General features: G+C 44.8%; 1 protein-coding gene across 1 annotated transcript in view; it reads left to right on the forward strand.

Annotated features, from left to right (window-relative positions):
- LOC308084582 (uncharacterized protein) overlaps positions 1-12,500 on the forward strand; it is an 84,685-nt gene that overhangs the window by 21,895 nt on the left and 50,290 nt on the right. Inside the window, exons 2-3 of the mRNA XM_080427299.1 lie at positions 8,090-9,480; positions 10,835-10,936. Coding sequence (XP_080283425.1) covers positions 8,098-9,480; positions 10,835-10,936 — 1,485 coding nt within the window. The 5' untranslated portion in view covers positions 8,090-8,097. The remainder of the gene's footprint in view (positions 1-8,089; positions 9,481-10,834; positions 10,937-12,500) is intronic.

Raw genomic sequence — 12,500 nt, forward strand, 5'->3', positions numbered from 1 at the left:
ACGGATCTGTGTATGCTGTTTGCTCTGCTGAAATCTTCAGAATAAACGATCTAAAACTTCACCTGAATGGAATATAATATTTCTATTACATTAATGTAGTGGATAAAATTCATTACACAGTCATTGTGGTATTGATTAATTGTATTAGTAAGAATGTATTAGTAGATGCAACAATCATCACCTGTTCTTACTTGTTAAACTCCTCTCCCTTACAAACAGTCGACTCATGCAAACCTATTTCAAACATACTGACTCTGGGTGAGTCAGTTATAGAATAGAGCCTATGTAAGGAGTGACCATCTGTTGTTACCTCTTGTGTACTTCTCCTGATTGTATAAATATGTGTAAGAGATTGGTGTTAGGGGAGGGATGGGGGAAGCCCTGGAGGGAGACACTAGTCTCTCTCTGCTGTGATGAGATCTACAATAAACATGGAGTTTGGTTCCTGACAACTGAGTCCTGCATCTTCCTGATCTGTTTATTTTACATAAAGTAACATTGTAAAAGCTGCCATTACAATTGGCGCTGTGAGCAGGGTGGATGCTTTGCTGTTATAGCAAACACTCCACTTAGAATCTTAAGAAGATGGGAGCAAAACCGAGCAGAAAGAAAATGCAGCGACAACTTGACGACCAACAGAAGGCCTTGGAAGATCAACGTGACAAAGCGAAGAGAATGCAACAACAACTCAATGACCAGCGTGACAAAGCTAAGAGGGCCGCAACGCTACAGCAAGAACAACTCAACGACCAACGGAAAGAAGTGACATTACTGCGAGAACACCTTGACAGAACTATGGTGACATTAGCAGATCTACAAGCCAATACTTCTCCTGATGACTACAATGTGAGGCAGAAGGAGCCAAACTGCAGGAGAGACACACAACTGACTGCTACTACACCCAAGGAACACCCAGATGTCACAGCGACGCTCTGTCCAAGTAACCTATTCCCATTAATTCCATATCCAAACCCTCATCCCCGTCCGGGGGCTGGGGCACAGCAAGCAGAGATAGATGCATACTCTGCAACAGTACATGTTCAGCGAAACTGGACACCTGATGAATTCAATGACATTGTGAAGGACCTTCCAGACCCCATAATTGACGCGGTACGTTGGTGTACGGCTGTGTTAGATTTGATCGAGATGTATGGGCCATCGACAAGAGAGCTGGAATCAGTATTTCGCAAAGTTTTTGGATTAAGGTGGCTACGTCTCAGGGGAAACTTTGATGTGACTGGAGAAAGAGATGACATCATCACTGGACAGCTGCAGAATCGAGATGGTCTTTTTGACAGGGTGAAAGCAGCTTTTCCAGCACACACTGATTGGCCGAAAATTCACAGCACTAAGCAATGGGCTGATGAAACCTGTGACACCTACAGAAATAGAATGGAGGACTGCTTTCAGAAGCATTGTGGTGTGACACTAGACAACCCGGCTTACAGTGACTTGTTAAAAACTGCCGTGATCAATGGCTTGCGCCCGTCCATCCATAACCGGGTTATGACTTCCTGTATTGGATGGGAAAGTCAGAACCTCACTGAGGTGTGGGGACATGCACTGCACGCTGAGAGGCACATGCTCTCACAAGAAGACGGGAGGAAGAAGAAATTGGAAAGAGCACAGTTGATGTTCTATGAGAACCACCGGCAGCCACCACAGGAACAACAACAGCAGCAGCAACCAAATCAGGAGTCACATAGGAAGAAAAGGAGCCGTGAATGGAGGCAAAGAAGAGGAGGAAACAGTGAGCCATATGACATAGCGGTCTTATGTCATTACTGTGCCTCAGATGACCACATGGAGAGGGAGTGTCCTGTCGAAAGGAGGGCATGGCTGCACCAGCAGCACCCAGACCAGGATCACGAACAATATGGTGCAGGGTCTGTTCCATGCAACTATGGGCCAGGTGGAAATGCTGTGGCCAACTATCCAGAACGGGGTGGACCACATCCACTGCCTTGCCCCACGTCGGGCTCCGCGGACTCCTTGGCAAGATGGACCAGGTGACAATGTTAATACAACAGGCACCAATCTACTACATGCGGAGCAGGCCACACACATAAAAGGTTCATGTCCTGAGTTATGTTCTGAACGGTTTAATTTACTTTGCAAGTTCTATTCATTGTCATACTAAAAATAGGGTGAGAGTGATAAAATGAATTCGTTTGAGGTACTTCCTTAAAAAATTGCAGTACAGTCCGATCCAAAATTGAAAATTATATTCTACTAAATTAATGTAAGAAAAATATTGTTTAATGGTACTTCCTTAAAAATCGCAGTACAATCCGATCCAAAATTGAGAATTATATTCTACTAATTAATGTAAGAACAATATTGTTTAATGGTGGGGTAATATGCATAAAAGAAAAGACAATAATGTCATAGAACTTGAGTAAGTCAGTATTGTAATCTATTTCCACACACATGAACTAAATAGTTCACTTATCAGTCTGGTTCCCCCATTTCTATTCCTCTCCCCAGAATAGCTGACAGGGGGGAAGGGGGGTGGCAGGTGCGATAGGGGCCGTGTGTGTCTGTGTGTGAGTGAAGATAGACCAAACACTGGAACAGGAATACATTTGAGTTTTAAAATGTATCAAAGTAATTATTCAAAATGTAGTGTTTCAAGGCGCTCAATCAATAATGTGAAACGGGTAATTTAAAACAGATTTTATTTGTCTCCAGTCCACTTATTGTGCTCTTGCTAGATACATGTTAAGTAAAACTCGGATTAATATAAACACACCACGTGTAGACACAGAATTCTATATTTTTTATTCCATGTAGCGAAATGCCCGAGTGATGAAAATTCCATGGTGTGTTGATAGTGCCATACTGTGATGAAAAATCCATTCGGTTGCAAATTCCACGTGTTGATATAATTTAAAATAAAAGAACTAAAAGAATAATCCGTAGGCTAGAACTTTAGGGGTTATCAAGCAAATTGTTACAGCAATTTTTGAGTGATTGATGGAGATAGTATAAAGACAGGTTAAACTGTACCTCGGTTGAGTATTACATTTTACTGTATAGCAAAAAGTTTGTGTGCAGCTTTCCGGATCATGGGTCCGGCCGATGGTTTCTGCAGAGCCATTGGTCAGTCCATTATTCCCTGAAAGTTATTCACAAACTATGGGGGGTAAGGGAACATTTATTTCCGTCCATTATTTCCGACCATTGGTCAACGGTCAGTCCATTATTCCGTGAAAGTTACTCACAAACTTTGGGGGGTAAGGGAACATTTTTATTAAAATTGTATTCAATCAATTTTTGTTTTGATTATCATATGTCTAAAACAGAGACCGGTGACAGGCCGAGATAGTTCTATTTTTCAAAGGATCAATTACCTGAACTGATGGGTACATTTAGGTCTTAACTAGCTACTAAATAGGTAATACAATAAAGCTAGGAGGTTTGTAGTGTGGAACTACACCACCATAATAGTATTTAAAAGAAGCAATGGCAATCTTTCCCAAAAATGGCAGATCTACAAGCTGCAAATCAGATATAACATTTCCAAAAATTGTATAAATGTACAAACTGCAGATCAGTTGTTTAACAAATGTCAAAGAGCATAGCATTATCAAAGATACAGTATGCCAAAAGGTCCTATGATTTTTAAATACATAAGAAGTGAAGTGTGGGGAAAAAATGGTTATTGGTGTTGACTTTCTCTGTAACCATTACTGTAGAATTGTTGAATACACTGTTTGAGGATACGTGACCAGTAGCATATGCGCAATGCTTGCTTGTCACTGCCATCACACGTGTATCTAACAATACAGTTTTGTTTTGAATATTTGTGCATGATTGCATCCCATTGAATTAGCATAATGTCCTGTCATTCTATGAATTTTCTCTATTTTTATAGGACATAAATACTTTATATTTATGCCCTAAGGGCTGAAATGTAGTGGATAAAATTCATTACACAGTCATTGTGGTATTGATTAATTGTATTAGTAAGAATGTATTAGTAGATGCAACAATCATCACCTGTTCTTACTTGTTAAACTCCTCTCCCTTACAAACAGTCGACTCATGCAAACCTATTTCAAACATACTGACTCTGGGTGAGTCAGTTATAGAATAGAGCCTATGTAAGGAGTGACCATCTGTTGTTACCTCTTGTGTACTTCTCCTGATTGTATAAATATGTGTAAGAGATTGGTGTTAGGGGAGGGATGGGGGAAGCCCTGGAGGGAGACACTAGTCTCTCTCTGCTGTGATGAGATCTACAATAAACATGGAGTTTGGTTCCTGACAACTGAGTCCTGCATCTTCCTGATCTGTTTATTTTACATAAAGTAACATTGTAAAAGCTGCCATTACAGCATTTAATTTGATTGTAAATGTACCCACAATGCATCATTCCTCTTCCACTCTGATGAGTCCAAATGCTGCTCATTAAAATGTGAGGCATGCAGCCTCACACTGGATAACGAGCAATTAAGCAACTCTGTCTGTCTGTCTGTCTGTCTGTCTGTGTACTGTGTGTACTGCAGGGCTGTGATTCAGGAGTTTAATGTGACTATTCGACGATTCGTTTTCACATAGAACATGGGTCTTTATGACCTTTTATTGAAGGTCACAATTGCAAGTGTAATTGCAAGACACTTTCAGTGCTGATTTAGAGGACATTTACATGGTGAAGTTCAACAGAGTCATATGGATATTCTTTTTAACATTTAAAAGCAATGAATCCGTTAACTACATGATGGCATTTTAATTGACAACAATCCTGTGTAGGACTACATACAGTTCTGAGTGCAACGCTACTGTATCAAAGAGCGGATGTTGCAGATCTAGTAGTCGCTGGTGTGCAAGACAAAATAAATAACAGTAAAGATAAAAGACCGAGATGTAAGACTTTTGTGTGTCAACTTTTTATCAGAGCTACAGCTGTGTGGACGTCTCTCTTTACCGCAGCATGAGATAATTAACCACTCAGACTCACCTAATGCTGCGGACGTTCAAAGAGTTTAACACACTTCCAAACATTGTTTAAGTCACAGGAGCATGGTTTTCATATCATAAATATGAACTTTAGGCAAAGTCTTGCGTGCAATCCACGAGATGTCTTGTTTACTTCTGAAAAGCGTCGTTGTAGCTTAGCTATAACAGAAGAAGTATTTCCTCTCAAAACGGCGGATTTCAAAATAAGAGCCTCCCGTGATATGATTAGTCAACTGGTTTTATTTGTGTGTGTGTGTGTGTGTGTGTGTGTGTGTGTGTGTGTGTGTGTGTGTGTGTGTGTGTGTGTGTGTGTGTGTGTGTGTGTGTGTGTGTGTGTGTGTGTGTGTGTGTGTGTGTGTGTGTGTGTGTGTGTGTGTGCGCGTGTGCGTGTGTGTACACGCGCTGTCAGTCAGGCTTACATAGAGGGTGAACTTGATATGAACCGTGTGAATATTTTTTCCGGTTGCCAATGCCCGACCCCAAAGGCACCTTCCCGCGACCCCACTTTGGGTCGCGAACCATAGTTTGAGAACCGCTGTGCTAGAGGACAGAGCAGGCATGGACTTGATGTTCATGACACAGGCAGCGTAGATAGTGAGCTATGCAGCAGAATGCTTCTATTGTGTCAGTGAGGTTTTAATGAGCCTGTTATAGAGAGAGAGACACACACACACACACACACACACACACACACACACACACACACACACACACACACACACACACACACACACACACACACACACACACACACACCCACCCACACGCACCCACACCCGCACACACTAGGGGTCATGACCTTGAGGAAGATGCAGTAACATGGAAACGTTAGTCTTTGTACTCGGGTCAGAACCTTCACAAAAGAGGCTTCAATTTGTCAGAGTCTTCTCTACCTTATGCTGTGATGCAGCGGACTGCATGGTCTACGTTTAGACTGAGGCCTACGTTTAGACTGAGGCCTACGTTTAGACTGAAGCCTACGTTTAGACTGAGGCCTACGTTTAGACTGAGGCCTACGTTTAGACTGAGGCCTACGTTTAGACAGAGGCCTACGTTTAGACTGAGGCCTACGTTTAGACAGAGGCCTACGTTTAGACTGAGGCCTACGTTTAGACTGAGGCCTACGTTTAGACTGAGGCCTACGTTTAGACTGAGGCCTACGTTTAGACTGAGGCCTACGTTTAGACTGAAGCCTACGTTTAGACTGAGGCCTACGTTTAGACAGAGGCCTACGTTTAGACTGAGGCCTACGTTTAGACTGAGGCCTACGTTTAGACTGAGGCCTACGTTGTTTAGACTGAGGCCTATGTTTAGACTGAGACCTACGTTTAGACTGAGGCCTACGTTTAGACTGAGGCCTACGTTTAGACTGAGGCCTACGTTGTTTAGATTGAGGCCTACGTTGTTTAGACTGAGGCCTACGTTTAGACTGAGGCCTACGTTTAGACTGAGGCCTACGTTTAGACTGAAGCCTACGTTTAGACAGAGGCCTATGTTTAGACTGAAGCCTACGTTTAGACTGAGGCCTACGTTTAGACTGAAGCCTACGTTTAGACTGAGGCCTACGTTTAGACTGAGGCCTACGTTTAGACTGAGGCCTACGTTTAGACTGAAGCCTACGTTGTTTAGACTGAGGCCTACGTTTAGACTGAGGCCTACGTTTAGACTGAGGCCTACGTTTAGACTGAGGCCTACGTTTAGACTGAAGCCTACGTTGTTTAGACTGAGGCCTACGTTTAGACTGAGGCCTACGTTTAGACTGAGGCCTACGTTTAGACTGAGGCCTACGTTTAGACTGAGGCCTACGTTTAGACTGAAGCCTATGTTTAGACTGAAGCCTACGTTTAGACTGAGGCCTACGTTTAGACTGAGGCCTACGTTTAGACAGAGGCCTACGTTTAGACTGAGGCCTACGTTTAGACTGAGGCCTACGTTTAGACTGAGGCCTACGTTTAGACAGAAGCCTACGTTTAGACTGAGGCCTACGTTTAGACTGAAGCCTACGTTTAGACTGAGGCCTACGTTTAGACAGAAGCCTACGTTTAGACTGAGGCCTACGTTTAGACTGAAGCCTACGTTTAGACTGAGGCTTACGTTTAGACTGAGGCCTACGTTTAGACTGAGGCCTACGTTTAGACTGAAGCCTACGTTTAGACTGAGGCCTACGTTTAGACTGAGGCCTACGTTTAGACTGAGGCCTACGTTTAGACTGAGGCCTACGTTTAGACTGAGGCCTACGTTTAGACTGAGGCCTACGTTTAGACTGAGGCCTACGTTTAGACTGAAGCCTACGTTTAGACTGAAGCCTACGTTTAGACTGAGGCCTACGTTTAGACTGAGGCCTACGTTTAGACTGAGGCCTACGTTTAGACTGAAGCCTACGTTTAGACTGAAGCCTACGTTTAGACTGAGGCCTACGTTTAGACTGAGGCCTACGTTTAGACTGAGGCCTACGTTTAGACTGAGGCCTACGTTTAGACTGAGGCCTACGTTTAGACTGAAGCCTACGTTTAGACTGAGGCCTACGTTTAGACTGAAGCCTACGTTTAGACTGAAGCCTACGTTTAGACTGAGGCCTACGTTTAGACTGAGGCCTACGTTTAGACTGAAGCCTACGTTTAGACTGAAGCCTACGTTTAGACCGAGGCCTACGTTTAGACTGAGGCCTACGTTTAGACTGAGGCCTACGTTTAGACTGAAGCCTACGTTTAGACTGAAGCCTACGTTTAGACCGAAGCCTATTTTTGCTATTTTTGAATTGGAATCCTGAAAAGTAACACTTTTATTTAATTTCAAATGCATTTAGTCATACTAATGTTAACTTTTTTAACTTAAATACAAATACATTGGACATAAATAAGACAATAGAATTTTAATACTATTCATTAAGCTACTAATATAGACTGAAGTAATTAAAGCGGGTCATGTTTGGAATCATAACAGCTGAAATCAATAATACATCAGCATTACCATATTAACCTGCGGGGCCGCATTAAGTGAAGGTAGGGGCCGCATGTGGCCCCCGGGCCGCCAGTTGCCCATGTATGTTGTAGAATGTACACACGTTGTCCACAATGTACTGACCCTTTCTCTCCCCTCCCCCCCCTCCCCCCTCCTCCCCCCACAGCCGCTACCATGACAACAGAGGCGAGTGCGGTGAGCGAGGGCGACACCGAGGCCAAGCAGAACGCCGCGGGGGCGGAGCCTGACGCACACAACAAACAGAAACCCCCCGAGGCCACATCAGCGCCCGCCGCCGCGACCGAAACCGCTACCGCTAACGCTACCGCTACCGCTACCGCTACCGCTACCGCTAACGCTACCGCTACCGCGGCCGAAGACGAGAAAGCCGGCGAGCCCCGGAGCCAGGAGACCGCCCCCTGCGGCTCCGCCTCCTCCACCACCTCCCCCCCTCCTCCCGAGGAGGAGGCGGGGCAGCTGAAGCCGCGCACGCGCACCTCCGCCGGGAAGGGCCTGTCCCGCCTCTTCTCCAACTTCCTGAAGAGACGCTCCACCTGCTCCTCCGACGGGGAGGAGTCTGAGCTGCTCCGCGGCGGTGGCTCCGCCCCCGAGGAGAAGGCGGAGCGCGAGGCCAAGGTCGAGGAGGACAAGGAGCAGGAGGAGGTCAAGGCGGGAGGAGGAGGAGAAAAGGAGGCCGAGGCCGAGGAGGTGAAAGCGAGTGAGGAGAAAGAGGAGGAGAAAGAGGAGGAGAAGAAAGAAGAGGAGGAGGGGAGTAAGGAGGAGGAGGTGAAGGTGGAGAAGAAGAGCGGCAAGAAGAAAAAGAAAGAAGCAAAGAAGAAAGCGGAGGCCAAGGCCGAGGAGAAGAAGAAAGAGGAGGAACAAACGGAGGAGAAGAAAGAGGAGAAGAAAGAGGAGAAGGAGGAGGTGAAGGAGGGAGGGGCGGAGACGAAAGAGGAGGAGCAGCAGCAGGAGGAAGAGGAGGAGGAGGAGAAAGGGGAGGGAAAGCTAGACAAGAAGGAGGCGAAGAGGAAAGACAAGGAGGAGCGGGCCAAGAAGAAAGAGGAGGAGAAGAACAGGAGGAGGGAGGAGGAGAAAGCACGAGAGGCGGAGCGACAGAAGAGGAGGGAGGAGGAGAAGAACAAGAGGAGAGAGGAGGAGAAGGTGAAGGAGGAGAAGAAGAAAGAGGAGGAGGGCGTGAAGGAGGAGAAGAAGAAAGAGGAGGACAGAGTGAAGGAGGAGAAGAAGAAAGAGGAGGAGGAGAAGAAGAAAGAGGAGGACAGAGTGAAGGAGGAGAAGAAGAAAGAGGAGGACAGAGTGAAGGAGGAGAAGAAGAAAGAGGAGGACCGAGTGAAGGAGGAGAAGAAGAAAGAGGAGGACCGAGTGAAGGAGGAGAAGAAGAAAGAGGAGGACCGAGTGAAGGAGGAGAAGAAGAAAGAGGAGGACAGGGTGAAGGAGGAGAAAAAGAAAGAGGAGGAGGAGAAGAAGAGGAAGAAGGAGAAGAGCAGGAAGAAGGCAAAGAAAGAGGAGGAGCCAACAGAGGAGGAGGTGAAGCAGGAGGTGAGGTCTATAGAGCGCTCCCACCAGAGGGCGCTGTCCCCCCCCCCCTGGGTCGTGGAAGTATTTTTGTCTATTGAAAATCCCATAGAGAGAATGTTAGCATTGCGTCATATATAGAGCATTATATCACCATTACACATTTAAGTTACGATTAACACATCAAGTGCCAGAGGTTTTTTAAAACAGGGTACATCCAGTACCAGCGTTCCTACCGTTTACGCTGATCTGTTTAGAGCTGTAGAATCCTCCACGAGGACCCGGGTGTAAACAAAGGGTGTCTGGGCGATGGCCGAGGGTCCTGACTAAAGCCTGGAACAATAATATTTCTAACGCGATCTGCCATTGCAGAGAGATCGCCCGTCGAAAAGGGCTCGTTTTCACCACACGGTAAAAAAGATATGGAGATATGGACCTTTTTCTCTAGATCCTATCATTGGAGCGGACGGAGGGCAAGTTTTTTGGACTGGATTCCGTCCTTTCCATTTTACAGGGACTCAGGATCATTCCTAAGTTGCGTCACAGCGCCCCATGTGGAAAAAAAATAAAAATAAATTTTTGAACACACGAAGATCTACGGTTATGGCACTCGGCGCCGGCGGGTGTATTTGCAAAACCGTAGATCCTCGTGTTTGGCACTCAATGTGTTAATTGTCACTCAAATAATTGCGATTAACGATTTAATGATGTGTTTGGATGTTGAACATTGAAACATTATGAATACAAAATACATTTCTGTTTGCCTTTTAGGCTTCCTAATCAAAAATGACACAGGGCAGATATGACAAGTTACTTAACAAAGACATTATTGACATATTCAATCATTTATGTAAGCTTGTAGATCTGCTATTTCTGCTATTTTTAATATTTGAAAAAGTGTGACCATTTTTCAACATGGAAACTGACAGGAAATGGGGAGAGCGATGGCGAGTGACTCGCAGCAAAGGTCGCCGGGATCGGGACTCGAACCCACGACACCACATTGCAGCCTATGGGTGCCTGGACCGCCACGCTGCGGCCCAGGCTGTTATTTTAGATTTTAGCGTTATGAATGGACCTGTTAGACAAAGTATTTTTAAATGTAACTGTGCTGTTTACATTTTTTTTGCCTAATAAAATATTCAATCAAAAAAAAATTGCAGATCTACAAGCTCACTTCGTGCGCGCCTGCGAGCTTGTATACATCTGCTGTTTTTGAACACTTTAGAAAAATCTTGAAAGTGTGAGAACTACTGATTTAGAAGGCATGTGTAGAATGGGCCTCAGGTCTTAATGGGTTAACTCATTAACACATTGATAACCATGAAGTCAAAACAATATAAAAATACAATTCTAAACTCTAAAAACCTTGTTATAGGAGGTGAAGGAGGAGGTGAAGGAGGAGGTGAAGGTGAAGGCTCCCATCGCCGCTCCTGAAGAGCCTGAACTGAAACCTGAAGCTGCAGATCTCCAAGGCCAGGTGAGACACATCCACCTGTCTGTCTGTCTGTCGGTCGGTCGGTCGGTCGGTCTGTCGGTCGGTCGGTCTGTCTGTCTGTCTGTCGGTCTGTCGGTGTGTCTGTAGGTGTGTCTGTCTGTCTGTCTGTCTGTCTGTCTGTCTGTCTGTACCCCCCACACACACACACACACACACACACACACACACACACACACACACACACACACACACACACACACACACACACACACACACACACACACACACACACACACACACACAGCTGGCTGAGCCTCATGTATCACAGAGTTAATGATGGCTGTGGGGCGAAACACATGAGGAGAGGGGGGGGGGGGGGGGGGGGCTGGTGATATACTGGTTACACATTTAACACCTTTGTTCAAGACATTCTTGAACACAAACAGTAGTAGATGTAGCCTCGCGTAGTAGATGCTGTGGATATGAGTTTGGTGCTTCTATGAGGACGTTTCTTTTCCCAAGGGGCGGGATCCAAACAATGGCTCTGGACGCAATTGGTTAGACCTACGACCAACTACCAATTACAGTGTCCCATATTTGAATACTGGGAATTCTGATTGGTCACCCCAGACTTTGGGAGCATGAAATGGATTCACAACAGAGCGGTGCCAGACCCAAATCGCAGAGGGCAATTTTTTTTTTTGCACTGGCAGATTGGTCTCATCCCAGGCTATAGTAGATGCACAAACTTGGGAAACTCAACAATAAGTGTTTCCGGATACAGATCAAGGATACAGGGAGCATCGTCTCCTCCATAATGAGGCGACTGACAATTATCACAGACACTGAACACAATGTATCCAATGTCTTATCAGTTCACGGCTTATTGGGCATTCCTGCAATCTGCAGGCCTCTCACAACTGATTTATGGACATTACCGAGGCTTCCACATATGAACACAAGCAGTTTACATAAGCTGTATGCTAGCATCCTTAAAGGGATATATCACTTTCAAAAAAACGTTTGGTCATTTTATCGTCTATTCAGGCTTTTGAGAGCCCCCCAGACCGTTTTTAAGTTGCTTGATTTAGTATTTAGATATTTGATATTCATTTTATCAGACACGCCCCCTTCCTATACAAACCCATTATAACTTCAAACTCCATTTTAACCCGTTAGATTCATCAAAAACACCCGTCCTTGGTTCTGGTGACTCACCCTGCCCTCCTAATACATGAGGGGGCCGTGTTTTTTTTATTACTTTTTTCATTTATTTTATTACATTTTTTTAATGTATTAATTTTTTTCCATTTTCCAAAAAAAAAATCGAAAAAACACGGCCCCCTCATGTATTAGGAGGGCAGGGTGAGTCACCAGAACCAAGTACGGGTGTTTTTGATGAATCTAACGGGTTAAAAATGAAGTTTGAAGTTATAATGGGTTTGTATAGGAAGGGGGCGTGTCTGATAAAATGAATATCAAATATCTAAATAATGAATCAAGCAACTTAAAAACTGTCTGGGGGGCTCACTAAAGCCTGAGTAGACCATAAAATGAGCAAAAGTTTTTTTGAAAGTGAAATATCCCTTTAAGACGTTGGTACTTT

This window comes from Gymnoscopelus braueri (genome assembly GCF_963280865.1).
Source record: "Gymnoscopelus braueri genome assembly, chromosome: 4".
In the NCBI taxonomy this organism is placed as follows: domain Eukaryota; kingdom Metazoa; phylum Chordata; class Actinopteri; order Myctophiformes; family Myctophidae; genus Gymnoscopelus; species Gymnoscopelus braueri.